Source organism: Lepisosteus oculatus, chromosome 13 (assembly GCF_040954835.1).
Source record: "Lepisosteus oculatus isolate fLepOcu1 chromosome 13, fLepOcu1.hap2, whole genome shotgun sequence".
Lineage (NCBI taxonomy): Eukaryota > Metazoa > Chordata > Actinopteri > Semionotiformes > Lepisosteidae > Lepisosteus > Lepisosteus oculatus.
The window spans coordinates 4,248,563-4,270,224 of record NC_090708.1 but is presented as its reverse complement, the minus strand read 5'-3'; the positions used below and the strand labels follow the sequence as shown (position 1 = coordinate 4,270,224).

The following is a 21,662-nucleotide window of genomic DNA, read 5'->3' as shown; positions in this document are numbered from 1 at the left end:
TTGTTTTGTAAAAAAAAAAACTGAAAACATCAAAGACTGTGTCTGTCCCATCACAAAAGTGCTTTATAATGGTGTACGTATTAACAAGGTGGACATACTGTATGTGTGTATACTATGTCTTTTACAATGTGCATGAAAATAAAGTTTTCAGAAATCCCATACGTTTAAAATGGTTCCTACTGTATGGATCTCCACCCCTCCCCGTGACCCAAAACTGGATGAACTGGTTAGATAAAGCCAAAGCTATAGATTGTTGGCATTACAAAAATATATAACATCTGAGCAATGTGGAGCAATGACTTGAAGTCTGAGACACATACCCATGTTGAACCATGACAGAGGGCTTCACACTACTGAGGTATGAGGTATTGCTGGCATCAGGATAAATGGTTAAAACTGTATGAAGCCTTGGAGCCAAGTCATTAATATTAGAACTGTATCTCACAAGATATACATTTGTAAATAAATATCACAACCATTATGCCTGTCTAGCCTTTTAGTTAGTTATTAGCTTATTGTTTGAAGGGTGTCATTCATCTGTTTCTTGAATAAAACCAAAGTTTTGGCTTCAACAACATAGCTGGGTATATTGTTGAAAAAGCTTGTTGAAGCCCTTTGGGTAAAGTGCCTCCTAATCTTGCTATTAAATGCACTCCCCCATAATTTCCACTTGTCTCCTCCTAAAATATTTTGTAAAATGTACTGCATGCAATGTCATTATTAATACTGAATTTAGATTCCAGATTTCCAACAATTTATTTTCAGGAATATACCCATCTTTGTTAATGTGGTCTGGGCTTTACACATTTAAAGTAACTGCAAAGTGCTTTATGATAAGTATTAAAAGGAAATTTTAATATGGATAACACATAGTGATTCTGCTTGGCTATTGATCTTATTTGCTTTTTAAAGTCTCATCACTAAAATGACATTTCTTGACAAAAGGCATTTAAAAATTGAAGACTACACATTAAACTTGTGTTGCAAAAGAACAAACAATAAATGAAAATGATCACTTAAGTAAAATTAATTATATACTGTATATAATAAAAGTAATTATTTAAAAACCCTTTAAATAAGTAGAAAAAATAACTTGATCTTATTTAAATTTATTTCAAGTTTCATCAAAGTTTGTTTTCTGATAAAATTATTTTCTCTAGCCAAAATAGCCAAAACAAAAACCTGAGTCCTATTGTTAAAATCTTTCATAGAAACCTTTCCTCCAACTATACAACAGGCTGAATTAATTCCCAACCTCTAAAGAATAGTAGTTTCAATCCTTCTCACATCTCTCTCACACTCTCTTCAACAATCACTTCTTTTCCAAGAGCCAACCCCCCTCCGCTAACTCTGGGCTATACCAGCTGTCTCTGGACAGGTGTATTCAAGCGAGGTCCATCAATCTCAGTTTCACCGAGTGACCACGCCTAATTCTTCTCAAGCGCTGGAATGGCATCACCTTACAGAACCCTCCCAGGGACACCTCACCTGAACCCCCCACACAGACTCACTACAAAGTGATCTTTCTGTCTAGGGCTTGCAGTTGCATCTCTTATTACACTGATATTGTCACTGCCTTAACTATTTTGAATGAAGCGTTAGGTCAGATACTTGTTACCTTACGGAGTTAAGACAACTATGCATACATTAAAATATCAGGTGAAAAGTTTTTAAAATAGAACCTTTCTATGAGACTCACTGCAATATTTTTCTGTTTTGCAGTTGCGCATCTTGTTAGTGTGAGTATAATTGTTTTGAGTGTAACAGTTAGCTCAGGGACCTGTGCTCTTTAATTACTGCGTGTCATTGACTTGAGAGGTGAGGCAGCCCAGGAGCTCATGGAGAGGAGAGAAACTGAACGAGAGGCTGTGTTGAAGCAGCGATGAGCTGTGGTGCTCTGACTCCAGGAGTGCACAGTCCTCAGGGACTTCAGTCCTCCACGCCCAGCTGTGAGCTACAGGAGCAGCAGGAGAGGAGCCAGGAGTGAGACCTCCTGCAGCTGGCTGACACCTTCAGGCAGCTGTGGAGAGAGAATGAGGGCCGATAAGCTCTGGAATCCCACTGCAGGGAACAGGCCAGTGAGGAAGCAGGTCCTGGAAGTGCTGTGCTCACCAGCTTGCCTGCTGCAGAGCCAGAAGGAAACACTGCCTCTTAACTGAGGGTCCCCACTCTGTTACTCAGGACACCCCTTCTTTACTGTGCCTCTTAACTGAGGGTCCCCACTCTGTTACTCAGGACACCCCTTCTTTACTGTGCCTCTTAACTGAGGGTCCCCACTCTGTTACTCAGGACACCCCTTCTTTACTGTGCCTCTTAACTGAGGGTCCCCACTCTGTTACTCAGGACACCCCTTCTTTACTGTGCCTCTGAACTGAGGGTCCCCACTCTGTTACTCAGGACACCCCTTCTTTACTGTGCCTCTGAACTGAGGGTCCCCACTCTGTTACTCAGGACACCCCTTCTTTACTGTGTGAACAAGTCTGTGTTACAGCTGTTCCCCATCTCCACTAGGGGCCCCCTCCTTTCTTCTCTTCATTCAAAGACCTACTTTTTACCATTTGTCTTTTGTTTCCATAAAAACTAAATCTTGTCCTCTATGTCCTATAAACTGAAAAGCTAGCTTTTAGCTAATAAGTAATATATGTAAAAGTTATTATAGCCAATTATTGTACCCCTCACTATATAATTTTTCTTTAATTGACTTTTTCCACAGATGTTTTGAATTTAAAATAAAAACCTTATTTTTAAATAGTTTGTAGTTATTTGAAAAGCCTAAATTATATATACCAACAGTTTCAATTAAATACAGTACTTTATTCAATTATCTCTGTATTTTAAATGGTAAAACTACAAGAAGTTTAATGAAAAAAGCATTAACAACACCCAAACTACTGGGCAAGAGAGAATGTAGCTGACAATTTTGTGGTTTGTTTTACAAACTGTTTCATACAGTAACAGAGAGTGCTGTCCTACTAAATTTTCACTGTGGCCAATGAGCAGGTGGGTACACAAATTACTTGGTGGCGTATTGTGTTTTCCTTTAGATACACAGTTCTGAAACAGGGATGTGATGTCATACACGTTCCCCCAGAGAGTCAGACATTGTCTATATAGCTGTGACTTTGGTCATCATAACACGGCACATTTTTTAGTTCTGAAACAATGCAGTTCAGTCTGTTTGTTGTTGTATCTTTGGGCTTAGCTGGGCTAACAGACACTGAAGCCATGCGCACATGCAGACTCAGAGAAGTATTTGACTTGTATGGGCTGTATAAAGAAGGGGATATCATTTTGGGTGGGATATTTGAAAGCCACTTTAAAACCGTGTATCCTGAACTGTCTTTTACTGCTAAGCCTGAGCAATTGAGCTGTGAGCGGTGAGTGAATACAGTATATTGTACTGCTTCTTAATGACAAGTCAGGGAGAAAGTACAACTGAATGAAATAATGCATTGCCTAGGCTTTTCATGACACAGATACATTATATTATCTTCTTTTGAGAGAATTTAGCTAATATAAGTCATGGTATTATCATGCTATTAGTGATAGTCATGCTATTTTAAACATAAACCTAACAACAGTTCCAATACATATGGAGCAATTAATCTGATAGATCACATAACTATAATATTTCATTCGGCATTATTGTTTCTAAGTGTTTTTTATTTAAAGGCCACATTTATGTTTTTTATTTTCAAAGTAAAATCTTAATTATACGAAGATCTTGTAGATATTTTAAGACCATGAAAGCAGAACATGTGCATAGTTTTATTTCAGTAATTGTGTCTGTTACCAGATTTGATATTGCAGGATTTCAGTATGCACAGACCATGGCTTTTGCCATTGAGGAAATAAACAGAGACCCTGCTCTTCTCCCCAACATCACACTGGGATACAGGCTGTATAGCAATTGTCAGAATTTAGAGATGGCTCATCGGGCAGCAACAGCTCTGATCAGCGGAGAGGATGAGTCTGTCACTGACTACAGCTGTACAGGGACACCCCCTGTCTTAGCCATTGTTGGAGATCCTGCATCAACACATTCTATCGCCATATCAAGAACACTGGGCCTCTTCCGGATTCCAATGGTACGGTAAAGCAAAGATCAGGATAGTAGTTCTGGTTACCCTATGAAATATTACTCAGTACTAATACAGTATGTTCTTACTTACGTGCTAATTTGCATATGTATGTGTATACTATGAAATAGTTTCATTTCAGTTCACTGTTCTTATTATACTTGTTCATACCATAACTGTAACATTTTATTTGTTTTAATTTTTTATTTGTACTGCTACAGTATATCCTTCATGTACTTTAGTTAGTACAGGATGATGCTGAAATCACAATAGATCTGTCTGTATGTCACAATTCACGAACTGTGTATCTGAAATTGATTTCAACTCTTCTTAAACAATACTTTTGTTCCTTCATTTGCAGGTCAGTTATTATGCCACCTGCTCATGTCTAAGCAACAGAAAGGAGTTCCCCTCTTTCTTCAGGACTATTCCCAGTGATACGTTCCAGGTCAAAGCCATGGTTCAGATATTCAGGCATTATGGGTGGACTTGGATTGGTGTAATTGTGAGCAATGATGACTATGGGCTGTATGCTTTGAAGATCTTTACAGAGGAGGTTAATAGATTTGGCTGCATCGCTTTCACAGAAATACTTCCTCTCATTAACAACAAGGCTGAGATTCTTAAGATCGTGAAAACCATCAGAGAGTCAACGGCCAAAGTTATTGCTGTATTTCCAACAGGAGCCTATATGATTCCTTTGGCTGAAGAAATTGTTCAGCAAAAAATCAGAGGCAGGCAGTGGATTGCTAGTGAAGCCTGGACTGCCTCTCCTGTCTTCCACACTAAGGAGTTACTGCCCTATTTAGGTGGGACTATAGGAATTGCGATACGCAGAGGAGAAGTCCCAGGGCTGGAAAAATATCTCCTTCAGATTCGCCCTGTGTTTGACCCCAGGAACAATTTAATCAAACTGTTATGGGAAACAATGTTTGATTGCAAATTCCAAGAGAAGGGAAGCAATCACAATTTTTCAAAAATTTGCACAGGTTCAGAAGACATTGAAAAAACCAAAACTGCTTATAGTGATGTTTCAGAAATGAGGGGATCCTACAACGTGTATAAAGCAGTGTACGCCTTGGCACACTCCCTGGACAACCTGATGTCCTGTGAGCCTGGAAAAGGGCCCTTTCAGAATAACTCCTGTGCAGACATCACAACTGTGCAGCCCTGGCAGGTGAGATACTGTATGTTATAACAGACAATTGTGAAAAACAGCAAGAAAAGGTATGTTTGTGATGTGTCTTAATTACTTACAATCAATCAATCAAATACATACAGACATACAAACATAAATATAATATATTCCAGTCTAACATTTATTAATGTTTTTTTAATTAGTTGCATTACAAATTTTTTAATTGCGAAAAATTAGCTCATTACCAGTGAGGACGATTTTTAATCAGGTAAGTGCTGCAGAAACCCACTGAACTATTTTGTGATTAACTCATTCATTTAATAACAAAATTATTTGTTTATATTTCTCTCAGCTGCTGCAGTACCTGGCGAGAGTGAACTTCACGACTCACTATGGAGACAGGGTGTCCTTCGATGAGAACGGAGATGCTCTTGCAATCTATGATGTGATGAACTGGCAGAGGGCCGATGACGGGTCTGTGAAAATAGTAACAGTTGGTCTGTATGATGAATCAGCTCCTGCTGGACAACAGCTCACTCTGAATGAGGACAAAATCTTCTGGAACTTTGAATCTAATACTGTAAGTCAATCAGTGTGGTTATTTTTTTTTTACTCACACAATTCAATTAATCAATTATGTTTTGTCAGTGCATTGACTTAATTGTTCAAATGTGGATCTCATTCTTTGTCCCTCTTGAAATATCTTGTAACATGGACAAGTGTGCGAATCTTAAAAAGATGGATGATGCAAACATTGTCCTTCCCCAGCCCCCCAGGTCTGTGTGCAGTGAAAGCTGTCAGCCTGGCACCAGGAAGGCAACCAGGAAAGGGGAGCCCCTCTGCTGTTTCGACTGTGTGCCTTGTGCAGAGGGAGAGATCAGCAACCACACAGGTGGGAAAATGGTATTAATTTAACAAACTAATATTTAAATATGAACTGAAGTTTATATTCTCTGCTGCTAGAGACAATAAATATTAATTTTATCAAACACCAAGTTGCAGTATGTTTGAGATACACATACCATACCTTTTGTTGATTTGTGGACAGTTCCAAGTATAGAAAATTCCTTCTTGTCCGTCTTCACATCCCAGAAAAACTGCAGATTGAGTGGAAATATTCACACTATTTAAAATAGTGTTTTCTTATCTATTAATAATGTAACATATTACAGATTTTATCTACTTTTGTAACTTTGTAGTTTTTTCTTTTATCAGATCTTAAGAGACAGGCTCCTATATCTCAGAGTTATGAGCTGAATCCAAATGTGGTCTTTTTTTAGAATATAGTGTGTAAACACACAAAGAGAGCTTTTACTGAAATGTGTTGGCCTTTTTCTCTGCCTTTTCCTGAACTTTCCTCCTGGGATTTTGATAGTACTGTCAGTCATTTTTAATTGTTGTTTTTTATACTGTATATCTATCATGGGAGCACTTGAACTCTAGCACAGCAGCCATAAAATAAAATACCAATAAATGAATTAAGGCTTGCAGATCAACAGGCTTCTTTTTACCCATCACTGAGTCTACTGGTTTTCTGTGAACAGATATACAGTATTCTCTTTGTAAACACTATATATAGACACTCTTCCTATAGGTGGTGTAAATATGGGATATATGTAACGTAAATCAAAATGTTTATAAATTTAAAAATGATAGCAAACATTTTTCCATAGCCTAACTGAACCATTTTTTCACACTTTATTTTGTATTATGTACATACTAAAAAATCTCTGTATTTAATAATGAGATAACTGGATCTTTTTCTTACAGATTCAATTGAATGTTTCAAATGCCCCCCAGAATATTGGTCAAACCCAAGCAGAGATCAGTGTGTGCTGAAGAAAGTCGAGTTCCTTTCATACGAAGAGACTTTGGGAATCTCTTTGACAACAGTCTCAGTATTTGGGGCATTTTTTTCAACTGCGGTTTTAGCTGTGTTCATGTACTACAGGAACACCCCAATAGTAAAAGCCAACAATTCTGAACTGAGCTTCCTGCTGCTTTTTTCTCTAATACTCTGCTTCCTCTGCTCATTGCTGTTTATTGGTCAGCCACTACACCTCACCTGTATGCTGAGACATGTTGTGTTTGGAATCAGTTTTGTCTTGTGCATATCTTGCATTCTTGTGAAAACCATTGTTGTCATCATGGCCTTCAGAGCCACACTGCCAGACAATAATGTTATGAAGTGGTTTGGTGCTGCTCAGCAGAGAGGCACTGTTTTTGTCTGTACTGTCATCCAAGCTGTGATCTGTACTATATGGCTGAGTACAGCACCACCTGTGCCTTTTAAAAACACACAGTATCAAAACTCAAAAATCATTTTTGAGTGTAACATTGGATCAGTAACTGGGTTTATTTGTCTGCTGGGGTACATAGGCTTGCTAGCCAGTGTCTGCTTTCTGCTGGCTTTCCTTGCAAGGAACCTGCCTGATAACTTCAATGAAGCCAAGTTCATCACTTTCAGCATGCTCATCTTCTGTGCAGTTTGGATCGCTTTCATACCAACGTATGTCAGCTCTCCTGGGAAATACTCGGACACTGTGGAGATTTTTGCCATTTTAGCTTCAAGCTTTGGTCTCCTCATTGCAATATTTGCACCAAAATGCTACATTATTGTGCTTCGTCCTGAGAAAAATACCAAGAAAACCCTCATGGGGAGAGCAGCTACTAAGAAGTGAAGGTACTTTTCTGTGCTGCTGAGCTCAGCATAAATCATTTACAGATCTGAGATCAGCTGTTGTGATTTGTCATTCTTTGCTCTGTAAAGTGAGTATTTACGAGCAGTAGAGATACATTTCCTAGACACACCTTTTTAGTTTACTGACCAATCTATTTCTTATTCTGAAACTTTACCTCATATCAACACCAGCCAAACAATTTGATCTTGAGCATGAAATGGCATTTGTTCTTGTTGTGTTGACAGTTCTGAAATCAATAGTCTGCAATTTCAGTCTTCAGGTATAGACTGAAGAAGAGGCAAGTTTTGCTTTTTTTATTGTATTTAAAAAGAAAAAGAATTGAAGGCAAATGTCTCTGAAGGTTTATTGAACATGAAATCATTATATTTATGTGTATATTTTTAGAAAAATAAAGCAAACACATTTTGGAAAATTATTAATGTTTTTAGCATCATTGGGGTTCATTGAACATTCATGACTATGATAAACTTAACTGACTTTGTGTAGTGCTTAAACACTATATAAGCCCCTTACTGAGGGAACTGACTGGACAAAGATGTTGAAGTGCCTAACTTGTTGAATGCCAAGTGTAATTACAAAACGAAACTTTATTAAACAGAAAGAAACCAGTATAAGTTTCTTATCTAAAGAATAATGAATTGGTCCCATTGGTGAAAAGGAAGCAAAACTCTCTGCATACTGTACATTCCCCTTCCGGGATTTTCACAGCCAGAAATCTCTGATCTTACAAAGATGTTGCAGCCAAACTCAGTCCATCAATGGGAGAGCACAAGTCTTAACTGCCTGAGCGGTCTTGCAGAACTGCACTTCCAGTGTTTGATCTCACTCTGACTACATAACGCTACTTTGACCAGACCCTGTCGATCCACTTTGTTGGTAACAATGGTTAATAACATAAGTTAATTTACCTTTGTCATATCTGTTCCATAAAACCAGTGCTCTTCATTTTACTGATACTTTGTTAATTTCTCACACTTTTAACTGATGGGTAGCTGTTGTTGCTCAGTGGATTTTATCAAGTTATATGCCTGTCTGTCTTGTAAAAGAGCACATGTTATTATAGTGTGATATAAATATAATCATTATATAGATTGCAACCTAAATAAAGGGGTCATTTGCTAAAACATGATTTCAGTGCTTTGTATGAATTTCTTAAATGTATGGTTTCTGCACAATGCTTGTAAACTGTTGTGTTCTCAAACATACTGAGGAGTAATGAAGTACAGGACACATTCACATGACAGAGTGCTGTTATTGCCGACTGTGAGCATGTTTTGGTGTGCATTAATTTTGCATGTGCACCAGATTCATTTGCTCCCAAGTTAATCATTTTCTCACAATGCCATTGTTTTAAAATAAGATCACTTTATTGGCCATATACAATTTCTTGAAATTGTATATGACCAGTAAAGCCATAGTCTTATCACATACCCCAACTGGCTCTCCACGAGACACAGACAGGGAGAGAAGCTGGGGGTCAGGGCGCAGGGTCAGCCATTTATACGGTGCCCCTGGAGCAGTTGGGGTTAAGGGCCTTGCTCAGGGGCCCAATGGATTAGGATTCCTCTCCCAGCCGCGGGATATGAACCAGCAACCTTCCAGCCACAGGCGCAGATCCTGAGCCACAGAGCCACCACATTAATAGGCCATCTCACTTCAAAAGCACCTCCTGTGTGAATAATGTGTCTTTTCCACATGAATCAACCAGCAATCACTATGATTGCACCAGTGTCAGGTGTTCAGAATAAGTGTGGTTTATCACTACCGGAACCACTATGCAAATCACCAAACCTCAGCTGTTAATCTTACAGCCAAGGGGAGCAGTGAGGATACAGACTTGTAAAGATGTTATGTAATATCTGACCTTTTGAAAATTGGGCTTTTAAATAGTGATTGGCAGAACTGCCGGCGGTTCCTGGCGCACACAGTCTTGTGTTGTCTGATATCTTGTAAATCAAATTATGTTAACAGAACAGAAAGAAAAATCACCAATATAAAGCTTTTTAAGAGAAGCATCATCACAAACCGATGATACAGCAAAAATCTCACACAGCACATTTCATAACTTTTAACCAGCAAAACGTAAAAAAAAAACAAATTTCACGACAAGCCTTACATCAAACGAAACAAGACAACGGGAGCTTTGCAGAACCGTTTTTCAAACCAAAATACAGCAAAGCTATCGATTTCAAAAACAGTTTTTATCACAAGACACACTTCAGAAAACTCCCAAACTCCGTCGATAATTCATCAATAACGCAGCAAAAGCAAAATCTCGCCAAATACATAAAATCTCATGGTCCTACCGTGTACGACGCGGTTACCAAACCCAAACATACCCACACATGACTAAAGTTACTCATCTCCAGACTGGGAGGAAACTGAAAGCTCTTGGCTATTTTTTTTAAACTGACCGCCGTGGAAAATGGGGTCTGATTGGTTTAAATTGCTGTCTTTCAATGTGCTCTCAACCATTCACAGCGCTGGTGGAAGGGACTTCCTCCGAGAAGCTCTGGCTAGGTTGTAGCTGTGGGTTATTGATATAGCCGGTGATTGACAATCAGATTCATATCAGCGTTGATCAGTTCAGCCCTGGAAGCTGATTTAGTTATTTCTTCACTGCCTAACACAGCAACAAAAGATAACAGTAGTGCTTAGAGGCTTTCCATAGTAATCGCAACAGCTTTTACACCTTTTTATTTTATCAAATATTTTTAATCAATTTTCTTGGTACTGTATGTGAGCAGTATCATTCCAGAGCCTGTTTTCACAAATATTTCTGTATTTGTTTTATATTTTTTCAGCTTTTTATACAAGATAGTGGACACATGGGGCGAGGCCTACAAGCTTTTTCAGCTGTGAGACAGGGACACAACTTGAAAAACTGATCTTTGAAAACAGAAAGACATACATGGGAAGTTAAAATGTCCACACTGTGGATAGGCTGGACCTTCTAAAAGACAGTGCTTCCAGAAAAAAAAAATGTCTAAGCTCTTTTAGTTCTTTATCCTTGTCCTTATCCAGAGCCTTAAATCTCTGAAGTCCTGCCCTTTTGCACCAGTTGGCTTATGAATTAGGTTTGAAATGTCAAGTCTTGAAGGAATAGAGTTGCCCACCAACCCACCCACAGCTTGTTTCTGTTCCAGTCTGATTTTTTGTGTAGGTGTTTTTCTTTATCTTCTCTGGGACCTGCTTCAGCCCTGCATAGCGTCTGCGATTTGACACGATCATGGATCAAGCCATTGCAGATTCTGGCTTGAGTCCACAAAAGCTACATACTGTAGTCTATAATATATCAGCTATAATACCCTGCAGCTCACAACTGGCAACCCACTGAAGCTCAGCAGGTGTCAGCCTGGTCAGTACCTGGATGGGATACCTCCTGGGAAAAACCTGGGTGCTGCTGGAAGTGGTATTAATGGGGCCAGCAGGGGGCACTCACCCTGCGGTCTGTGTGGGTCCCAATACCCCAGTATAGTGATGGGGGCACTGTACTCTAAAAAGACACCGTCCTTCGGATAAGGCATAAAACCTAGGTCCTGACTCTCTGTGGTCATAAGAAATCCCAGGGTGTTTGTTGACAAGAGTAGTAGTGTTACCCCAGAGTCCTGGCCAAATTTCCCCCTGGCCTTTACCAATCATGGCCTCCTAATAATCCCCATCTCTGAACTTGCGTCATCACTCTGTTCTCCTCCCCACTGAGAGCTGGTGTGTGGTGAGCATGTTGGTACTGGTACAAGTACTGGTGCACTATGGCTGCCGTCACATCATCCAGGTGGGGCTGCACATTGGTGATGGTGGAGGGGATCCCCATTACAATGTCCACAAAGACATTGCTTGAGCAGGCCAAGCTGCTAGTCAGTTAAAAAGGAATTTTGGCAAAAATGGTTTCTCCTTTTAGGCAGCATTGCAGAAACATTAAGGTCACGAATCCCAGATCAGGGAAATAGGGGCAAAAAAAAAATTCTTAACGTACGCCATTCCTTTTTTAAGAAGTAAATAGCTAAATAGCATCATTCTAAAATTAAATTCATCTGAGCTATTAATGTGAAGAGTACCACCTGTTTCTTAAAGCTGAAACTGCTTAATATTTAGTACAGTAAATACAATTAATTATCACTTTTCTAGACTTTTGAAAGACTTTCAGACCTATCCCACAATAGATGCTTGGAACTCAGCTCAAAATGCAGATTTTGAGATAAGTACAATGAAGAAATTAGTTAGTGAAAAACCATTGTTGTCATCATGGCCTTCAGAGCCACACTGCCAGACAATAATGTCATGAAGTGGTTTGGTGCTGCTCAGCAGAGAGGCACTGTTTTTGTCTTTACTGTCATCCAGGCTCTGATCTGTATCATATGGCTGAGTTCAGTGTAATGTTGGATCAATAACTGGATTTAGTTGCCTGCTGGGGTACATAGGCTTGTTAGCCAGTGTCTGCTTTCTGCTGGCTTTCCTTGCAAGGAACCTGCCTGATAACTTCAATGAAGCCAAGTTCATCACTTTCAGCATGCTCATCTTCTGTGCAGTTTGGATCGCTTTCATACCGGCTTATGTCAGCTCTCCTGGGAAATACTCGGACGCTGTGGAGATTTTTGCCATCTTGGCTTCAAGCTTTGGTCTCCTCATTGCGATATTTGCTCCAAAATGTTACATTATTCTGCTTCATCCAGAGAAAAATACCAAGAAAGCTCTTGTGGGAAGAGCAGGCCTAAAGTAATAAGAACATAACTTTAGGTTCTATATTGTTACTGTACAGAGCAGAGCAGCTACTAAGAACTGAAGGAAGTTTTTATTCTTGCAGAGTTCAGGTAAAGTGCTGTTAGAATTTTTTATTCCATTCTGAAAAGTGAATTGAGCAAGAGAACCACCTTACCTTGATCTAATATTGTTAGTATGCCAACTGATATTTGCAATATAACAATGGGTCATTAAACTTATGCAAATAGAGGCTCATTTTACTTTCATCTTTTAATTTCACTTTAAAATATTTTGTAAATTTTACTGTATGCAATGTCATTGCTAATATTGGATTTAGATTCCAGATTTCCAACAACTTATTTTCAGGAATATACCCATCTTTGTTAATGTGGTCTGTGCTTTACACATTTAATGTAACTGCAAAGTGGTTTATGATAAGTAAAAAAAAGGAAACTTTCATATGGATAACATAGTGATTCTGCTTGGCTACTGATCTTATTTGCTTTTTAAACTCTCATCACTAAAATGACATTTCTTGACAAAAAGCATTTAAAAATGTGCTGTTATTGATGGCACATTCAACTTTTGCTGCAAAAGAAACATTAAATGAAAATGTCACTTATGTAAAATTAATTATATATATATAATAAAAGTAACGATTTAAAATCCCTTTAAATAAGTGGTCAAATGGCTTGATCTTATTTAAACTTATTTCAAGTTTCATCACAGTGTTTGTTTTCTGATTAAATTCTTTTCTCTAGTCAAAATAACCAAAACAAAAACCTGAGCCCTATTGTTAAAATGTTTCATAGAAACCTTTCTTCCAACTATACAACAGGCTGAATTAATTCCCAAACTCTAAAGAATAATAATAGTTTCCTTCCTTCTCACTTCTCTCTCACACTCTCTTCAACAATCACTTCTTTCCCAAGAGCCAACCCCCCTCTGCTAACTCTGGGCTATACCAGCTGTCTCTGGACAGGTGTATTCAAGCGAGGTCCATCAATCTCAGTTTCACCGAGTGACCACGCCTAATTCTTCTCAAGCGCTGGAATGGCATCACCTTACAGAGGCCTCCCAGGGACACCTCACCTGAACCCCCCTCACAGACTCACTACAAAGTGATCTTTCTGTCTAGGGCTTGCAGTTGCATCTCTTATTACACTGATATTGTCACTGCCTTAACTATTTTGAAAGAAGCGTTAGGTCAGAGACCTGTGACCTTACGGAGTGAAGACAACTATGCATACATTAAAATATCAGGTTTATTGAAAAGTTTTTAAAATAGAACCTTTCTATGAGACTCACTGCAATATTTTTCTGTTTTGCAGTTGAGCATCTTGTTAGTGTGAGTATAATTGTTTTGAGTGTAACAGCTCAGGGACCTGTGCTCTTTAATTACTGTGTGTCATTGACCTGAGAGGTGAGGCAGCCCGGGAGCTCATGGAGAGGAGAGAAACTGAACGGAGAGGCTGTGATGAAGCAGCGATGAGCTGTGGTGCTCTGACTCCAGGAGAGCACAGTCCTCAGGGGCTTCAGTCCTCCACGCCCAGCTGTGAGCTACAGGAGCAGCAGGAGAGGAGCCAGGAGTGAGACCTCCTGCAGCTGGCTGCCACCTTCAGGCAGCTGTGGAGAGAGAATGAGGGCCGATAAGCTCTGGAATCCCACTGCAGGGAACAGGCCAGTGAGGAAGCAGGTCCTGGAAGTGCTGTGCTCACCAGCTTGCCTGCTGCAGAGCCAGAAGGAAACAGTGCCTCTTAACTGAGGGTCCCCACTCTGTTACTCAGGACACCCCTTCTTTACTGTGCCTCTAAACGGAGGGTCCCCACTCTGTTACTCAGGACACCCCTTCTTTACTGTTCCTCTTAACTGAGGGTCCCCACTCTGTTACTCAGGACACCCCTTCTTTACTGTGCCTCTTAACTGAGGGTCCCCACTCTGTTACTCAGGACACCCCTTCTTTACTGTGCCTCTTAACTGAGGGTCCCCACTCTGTTACTCAGGACACCCCTTCTTTACTGTGCCTCTTAACTGAGGGTCCCCACTCTGTTACTCAGGACACCCCTTCTTTACTGTGCCTCTGAACTGAGGGTCCCCACTCTATTACTCAGGACACCCCTTCTTTACTGTGTGAACAAGTCTGTGTTACAGCTGTTCCCCATCTCCACTTGGGCCCCCTCATTCTTCTCTTCATTCAAAGACCCACTTTTTACCATTTGTCTTTTGTTTCCATAAAAACTAAATCTTGTCCTCTATGTCCCATAAACTGAAAAGCTAGCTTTTAGCTAATAAGTAATATATGTAAAAGTTATTATAGCAAATTTGTACTGATTTGTATTTGACAGAAATGGAAAACATTTTTTATACCATGTAATTTGTTTATTTCTTTAGTTGACTTTTTTCCACAGATGTTTTGAATTTAAAATAAAAACCCAATTTTGAAATAGTTTGTAGTTATTTAAAAAGCCTCAATTATATATGCCAACAGTTTCAATTAAATACAGTACTTTCATCAATTAATTATCTCTGTATTTAAAATGGTAAAATACAAACAACAATAAGTACTTTAATGAAAAAAAGCATTAAGAGAGAATGTAGCTGACAATTCTGTGGTTTGTTTTACAAACTGTTTCATACAATAATAGAGAGTGCTGTCCTACTAAATTTTCACTGTGGCCAATGAGCAGGTGGGTACACAAATTACTTGGTGGCGTATTGTGTTTTCCTTTAGATACACAGTTCTGAAACAGGGATGTGATGTCATACACGTTCCCCCAGAGAGTCAGACATTGTCTATATAGCCATGATTTTGGTCATCATAACAAGGCACCTTTTAGTTCTGAAACAATGCAGATCAGTCTGTTTATTGTTGTATCTTTGGTGTTAGTGGAGCTGTCAGATACTGATGTTGTGCCCACATGCAGACTCAGAGAAGAATTTGGCTTGTATGGGCTGTATAAAGAAGGGGACATTGTTTTGGGTGGGATATTTGAAATCCACTTTATAACAGTGTATCCTGAACTGTCTTTTACTGCTAAGCCTGAGTCATTGAGCTGTGAGCGGTGAGTGAGTATATTGTGCTGCTTCTTAATGACAAGTCAGGGAGAAAATGCAACTGAATGAAACAATATAATTTATCTGTGTTATGAAAAGGCTAGGCAATGCATTATCTTCTTTTGAGGGAATTTAGGTAATACAAGTCATTGTATTATCATGCTATTCATGATAGTCATGCTATTTTAAACATACTGTAAACCTAACAACAGTTCCAGTACAAATGGTGCAATTAATCTGATTGATCATATAACTATAATATTTTATTCTGCATTATTGTTTCTAAGTCTTTTTTATTTAAAAGCCACATTTATGTTTTTTTTACTTTCGAGGTAAAATCAATTTATACGTATAATCTAATTAGATGAAGATCTTGTAGACAACATCCTTTAAGACCATGAAAGCAGAACATGTGCATTGTTGTATTACAATAATTGTGTCTTCTACCAGTTTTGATATTGCAGGATTTCAGTATGCACAGACCATGGCTTTTGCCATTGAGGAAATAAACAGAGACCCTGCTCTTCTCCCTAACATCACACTGGGATACAGGCTGTATAGCAATTGTCAGAATTTAGAGATGGCTCATCGGGCAGCAACAACTCTGATCAGCGGAGAGGATGAGTCTGTCACTGACTACAGCTGTACAGGGACACCCCCTGTCTTAGCCATTGTTGGGGATTCTGCATCAACACATTCTATCGCCATATCAAGAACACTGGGCCTCTTCGGGATTCCAATGGTACGGTAAAGCAAAGATCAGGATAGTAGTTCTGGTTACCCTATGAAATATTACTCAGTACTAATACGTTCTTACTTACGTGCTAATTTGCATGTATCAATATGTATGTGTATACTATGAAATAGTTTCATTTCAGTTCACTGTTCTTATTATACTTGTTCATACCATAACTGTAACATTTTATTTCTGTTTTAACATTTTTATTTGTACTGCGATATACTTCATGTACTGTACTTTAGTTAGTACAGGATGATGATGTCAAAAAAGCAATAGATCTGTCTGTATGTCACAATTCATGAACTGTGTATCTGAAATTGATTTCAACTCTTCTTAAAAAATACTTTTGTTCCTTCATTTGCAGGTCAGTTATTATGCCACATGTTCTTGCTTAAGCAATAGAAAGGAGTTCCCCTCTTTCTTCAGGACTATTCCCAGTGATACGTTCCAGGTCAAAGCCATGGTTCAGATATTCAGGCATTATGGGTGGACTTGGATTGGTGTAATTGTGAGCAATGATGACTATGGGCTGTATGCTTTGAAGCTCTTTACAGAGGAGGTTAATAGATTTGGCTGCATCGCTTTCACAGAAATACTTCCTCTCATTAACAACAAGGCTGAGATTCTTAAGATTGCGAAAACCATCAGAGAGTCAACGGCCAAAGTTATTGTTGTGTTTTCAACAGGAGCCTATATGATTCCTTTGGCTGAAGAAATTGTTCAGCAAAAAATCAGAGGCAGGCAGTGGATTGCTAGTGAAGCCTGGACTTCCTCCCCTGTCTTCCACACTAAGGAGTTACTGCCTTATTTAGGTGGGACTATAGGAATTGCGATACGCAGAGGAGAAGTCCCAGGGCTGGAAAAATATCTCCTTCAGATTCGCCCTGTGTTTGACCCCAGGAACAATTTAATCAAACTGTTATGGGAAACAATGTTTGATTGCAAATTCCAAGACAAAGGAAACAATCACAATTTGTCACAAATTTGCACAGGTTCAGAAGACATTGAAAAAACCAAAACTGCTTATAGTGATGTTTCAGAAATGAGGGGATCCTACAACGTGTATAAAGCAGTGTACGCCTTGGCACACTCCCTGGACAACCTGATGTCCTGTGAGCCTGGAAAAGGGCCCTTTCAGAATAACTCCTGTGCAGACATCACAACTGTGCAGCCCTGGCAGGTGAGATACTGTATTGTATGTTATAAACTAACAGACAATTGTGATTAAAAACAGCAAGAAACGTTATGTTTGGGATGTGTCTTAATTACTTAGAATCAAATATATACAAATATGAATATACTGTAATATATGCCAGTCTAACATATATTCATGTTTTTAAATTAGTTGCACTACAAATATTTTAATCAGTTAAGTGCTGCAGAAATGCACTGAACTATTTTGTGATTAACTCATTCATTTAATAACAAAATAATTAGTTTATATTTCTCCCAGCTGCTGCACTACCTGGCGAGAGTGAACTTCACGACTCACTATGGAGACAGGGTGTCCTTCGATGAGAACGGAGATGCTCTTGCAATCTATGATGTGATGAACTGGCAGAGGGCCGATGACGGGGCTGTGAAAACAGTAACAATCGGTCTGTTTGATGAATCAGCTCCTGCTGGACAACAGCTCACTCTGAATGAGGACAAAATCTTCTGGAACTTTGAATCTAATAGTGTAAATCAATCAGTGTGATTATATTTTTTTGTACTCACACAATTCAATTAATTAATTATGTTTTGTCAGTGCATTGACTTAATTGTTGAAATGTGGATCTCATTCTTTGTCTCTCTTGAAATATCTTGTAACATGGGTAAATGTGCGAATCTTAAAAAGATGGATGATGCAAACATTCTTTTTTCCCAGCCTCCCAGGTCTGTGTGCAGTGAAAGCTGTCAGCCTGGCACCAGGAAGGCAACCAGGAAAGGGGAGCCCCTCTGCTGTTTTGACTGTGTGCCGTGTGCAGAGGGAGAGATCAGCAACCACACAGGTGGGAAAACAGTATTAATTTTATATAAACTAATATTTAAATGTGAACTAAAGTTTATATTCTCTGCTGCTAGCGACAAGAAATATTAATTTTGTCAAACACCAAGTTGCAGTGTGTATGAGATCCACATATCAGAACTTTTGTTGATTTTTGGACAGTTCCAAGTATAGGAAAATGACTTTTTGCTGTCTTAACATCCCAGAAAAACCACAGACTGAAAGTGGAAATATTAACAATATTTAAAATAGTGTTGTTGTATCTATTAATAATGTAAAATATTACAGATTTTATTTACTTTTGTTACTTTGTAGTTTTTTCTCAGATCTTAAAAGACAGGCTCCATCTATATTTCAGAGTTATGAGCCAAATCGGAATATGATCTTTTTTAGAATATAGTGTGTAGACACATAAAGAGAGCTTTTACTGAAATTTTTTGGCCTTTTTCTTTGCCGTTTCCTGAACTGTGCTCCTGGGATTCTGATAGTACTGTCAGTCATTTATAATTGTTGTTTTCTGTATATCTATCATGGGAGCACTTGAACTCTAGCACAGCAGCCATAAAATAAAATACCAATAAATGAATTAAGGCTTGCAGATCAACAGGCTTCTTTTTACCCATCACTGAGACTACTGATTTTCTGTGAACAGATATACAGTATTCTCTTTGTAAACACTAGATATGCTCTATATACGCTACAAGTAGTGAACATATTGGACCTACTTCACACGTTATTTTGTATTCTCTTTGTACGGATATACTATATAATCTCTGTATTTAATAATGAGATAACTGGATCTTTTTCTTACAGATTCAATTGAATGTCTCAAATGCCCCCCAGAATATTGGTCAAACCCAAGCAGAGATCAGTGTGTGCTGAAGAAAGTCGAATTTCTTTCATATGAAGAGACTTTGGGAATCTCTTTGACAACAGTCTCAGTGCTTGGGGCATTTTTTTCAACTGTGGTTTTAGCTGTGTTCATTTACTACAGGAACTCTCCAATTGTAAGAGCCAACAATTCTGAACTGAGCTTCCTGCTGCTGCTTTCTCTAATACTCTGCTTCCTCTGCTCATTGCTGTTTATTGGTCATCCACTACACCTCACCTGTATGCTGAGACATGTTGTGTTTGGAATCAGTTTTGTCTTGTGCATATCTTGCATTCTTGTGAAAACCATTGTTGTCATCATGGCCTTCAGAGCCACACTGCCAGACAATAATGTCATGAAGTGGTTTGGTGCTGCTCAGCAGAGAGGCACAGTTTTTGTCTTTACTGTCATCCAGGCTCTGATCTGTATCATTTGGCTGAGTACAGCACCACCAGTGCCTTTTAAAAACACACAGTATCAAAACTCAAAAATCATTTTTGAGTGTTACATTGGCTCAATAACTGGGTTTATTTGTCTGCTGGGGTACATAGGCTTGCTAGCCAGTGTCTGCTTTGTGCTGGCTTTCCTTGCAAGGAACCTGCCTGATAACTTCAATGAAGCCAAGTTCATCACTTTCAGCATGCTCATCTTCTGTGCAGTTTGGATCGCTTTCATACCAACGTATGTCAGCTCTCCTGGGAAATACTCGGACACTGTGGAGATTTTTGCCATTTTAGCTTCAAGCTTTGGTCTCCTCATTGCGATATTTGCACCAAAATGCTACATTATTGTGCTTCGTCCCGAGAAAAATACCAAGAAAGCCCTTATGGGGAGAGCAGCTACTAAGAAGTGAAGGTACTTTTTTTGCTGCTGAGCTCAGCATAAATCATTTACAGATCTGAGATCAGCCATTGTTTTTAGTGTATTTTTTTAGTGTATTTAAAAAAACAAAGAATTTAAGGCAAATGTCTATTAAGTTATTCTAAACATGAAATCACTATATATATGTGTGTGTATATTTTTAGAGAAAAAAAGCAAAAACATTCTGGATATTGATTAATGTTTTTAGCATCATTTGTGTTCACTTTGTGTAGTGCTTAAACACTATATAAGCTCCTTACTGAGGGAACTGACTGGACAAAGATGTTGAGGTGCCTAACTTGTTGAATGTCAAGTATAATTACAAAACTAAATGTTATTAAACATAACAGAAAGAAACCAGTATAGTTTTCTTATCAAGAGAATAATACCTTTGTGCCATTGGTGAAAAGGAAGCAAAACTGTCACGTTCGTAAACCCCTCCTCTTAAGGACGCTCCAGCCCTTCCTTGTTTTCCACTCATCGCCCGCGCCTGCTCCCTGTTCCAGCCCCCTTTCAGCTCTCTAAAAAGCCAGGCGCTCACTTTATTCCAGGCTCTGCTCTGGTTTCCACACCTGGTTTTTCTGGTTTTATTTTCTGTTCCTGTTCCCGTTTTTAAATCTTGTTTGTCTTGGATGGACTACCTGGTTTTGGACTTTTGTCTTCGTTTGGATTCCCCCTTGGATTTTCTCCTGGATTGTTTGCCTCGGCCACACCTCCCCCGAACACCAGCGCACCAAGGACACGCCCCCTGTTTTCATACCCGTGTCCTGCAGGACTTTATCCCCCCCATGTTTCTTCACTTTTCCCTGGATCGTGTCGTCCGCATAGGGTCCAGAAAGAACTGTTCGTTACAAAAACTCTCTACGTTCATTCCCCTTCTGGGATTTTCATGGCTTTATCTATAGATTGTGCCCTGAGAATGTGACAGTTATGCAGTGGGTGCCCTACTTCCCAGACTAAGCCTCACTGATCTTAGGGATAATTTGGGATGACAAATGATATGTAGGGAGCAGAGAGTAGTGACCAGGCACAGCTGTAAAAGTGGCATAGGACAGAAACTGATGTAATCCTCAGTGCAAAGCCCGGACCACAGAGGCACAGCCAACATTGCTTCCAGCAGTGGCGAGACATGCTTCTAGACTATTACAGTAAATCCCCTGTCGATCCACCTTGTTGGTGACAATGGTTAATAACATAAGTTAATTTACCTTTGTCGTATCTGTTCCATAAAACAGGTGCTCTTCATTTTACTGATACTTTGTTAATTTCTCACACTTTCAACTGATGGGTAGCCTTTGTTGCTCAGTGGATTTGCTCAAGTTATTTGCCTGCCTGCCTTGTAAAAGAGTACATGTTTATATAGTGTGATATAAATATCATCATAATATAGATTGCAACCTAAATAAAGGGGTCATTTTCTAAAACATGATTTCAGTGCTTTGTATGAATTTCTTAAATGTATGGTTTCTGCACAATGCTTGTAAACTGTTGTGTTCTCAAACATATTGAGGAGTAATGAAGTACAGG

At 39.0% G+C, this 21,662-nt stretch overlaps 2 protein-coding genes and 1 long non-coding RNA gene across 3 annotated transcripts; 2 read left to right on the top strand and 1 right to left on the bottom strand.

The window, feature by feature from the left end:
* Positions 1-45: 45 nt before the first annotated feature.
* LOC138242203 (uncharacterized) lies at positions 46-10,288 on the bottom strand. Its single transcript, XR_011191451.1, has 4 exons — positions 10,226-10,288; positions 6,240-6,314; positions 5,582-5,693; positions 46-2,020 (listed from the first exon to the last, which is right to left on the bottom strand). It is a non-coding gene; the product is annotated as an uncharacterized lncRNA (long non-coding RNA).
* Positions 3,187-7,898, top strand: LOC107079075 (extracellular calcium-sensing receptor-like). Its single transcript, XM_069197608.1, has 6 exons — positions 3,187-3,377; positions 3,797-4,088; positions 4,441-5,256; positions 5,570-5,797; positions 5,986-6,109; positions 6,988-7,898. Exons 1-6 carry the CDS (start codon positions 3,226-3,228, stop codon positions 7,896-7,898), a joined length of 2,523 nt encoding a protein of 840 aa, XP_069053709.1. The 5' UTR covers positions 3,187-3,225.
* Positions 10,289-11,671: 1,383 nt separating the features above from the next.
* On the top strand, positions 11,672-20,127 carry LOC138242247 (extracellular calcium-sensing receptor-like). Its single transcript, XM_069197720.1, has 9 exons — positions 11,672-11,694; positions 12,384-12,538; positions 14,044-14,175; positions 15,508-15,682; positions 16,125-16,416; positions 16,778-17,593; positions 17,867-18,094; positions 18,284-18,407; positions 19,217-20,127. The coding sequence occupies exons 1-9, from the start codon at positions 11,672-11,674 to the stop codon at positions 20,125-20,127; spliced, it is 2,856 nt and encodes a 951-aa protein (XP_069053821.1).
* Positions 20,128-21,662: the final 1,535 nt, after the last annotated feature.

Coding starts and splice junctions, on each gene's coding strand:
- LOC107079075 (XM_069197608.1), top strand. CDS start 3,226: ATGCGCACATGCAGACTCAGAGAAGTATTTGACTTGTATGGGCTGTAT. Junction 5,798..5,985: donor GGAACTTTGAATCTAATACT/GTAAGTCAATCA, acceptor GTCCTTCCCCAG/CCCCCCAGGTCTGTGTGCAG. Junction 6,110..6,987: donor AGAGATCAGCAACCACACAG/GTGGGAAAATGG, acceptor TTTTTCTTACAG/ATTCAATTGAATGTTTCAAA.
- LOC138242247 (XM_069197720.1), top strand. CDS start 11,672: ATGGCTGCCGTCACATCATCCAG. Junction 16,417..16,777: donor GCCTCTTCGGGATTCCAATG/GTACGGTAAAGC, acceptor CTTCATTTGCAG/GTCAGTTATTATGCCACATG. Junction 18,408..19,216: donor AGAGATCAGCAACCACACAG/GTGGGAAAACAG, acceptor TTTTTCTTACAG/ATTCAATTGAATGTCTCAAA.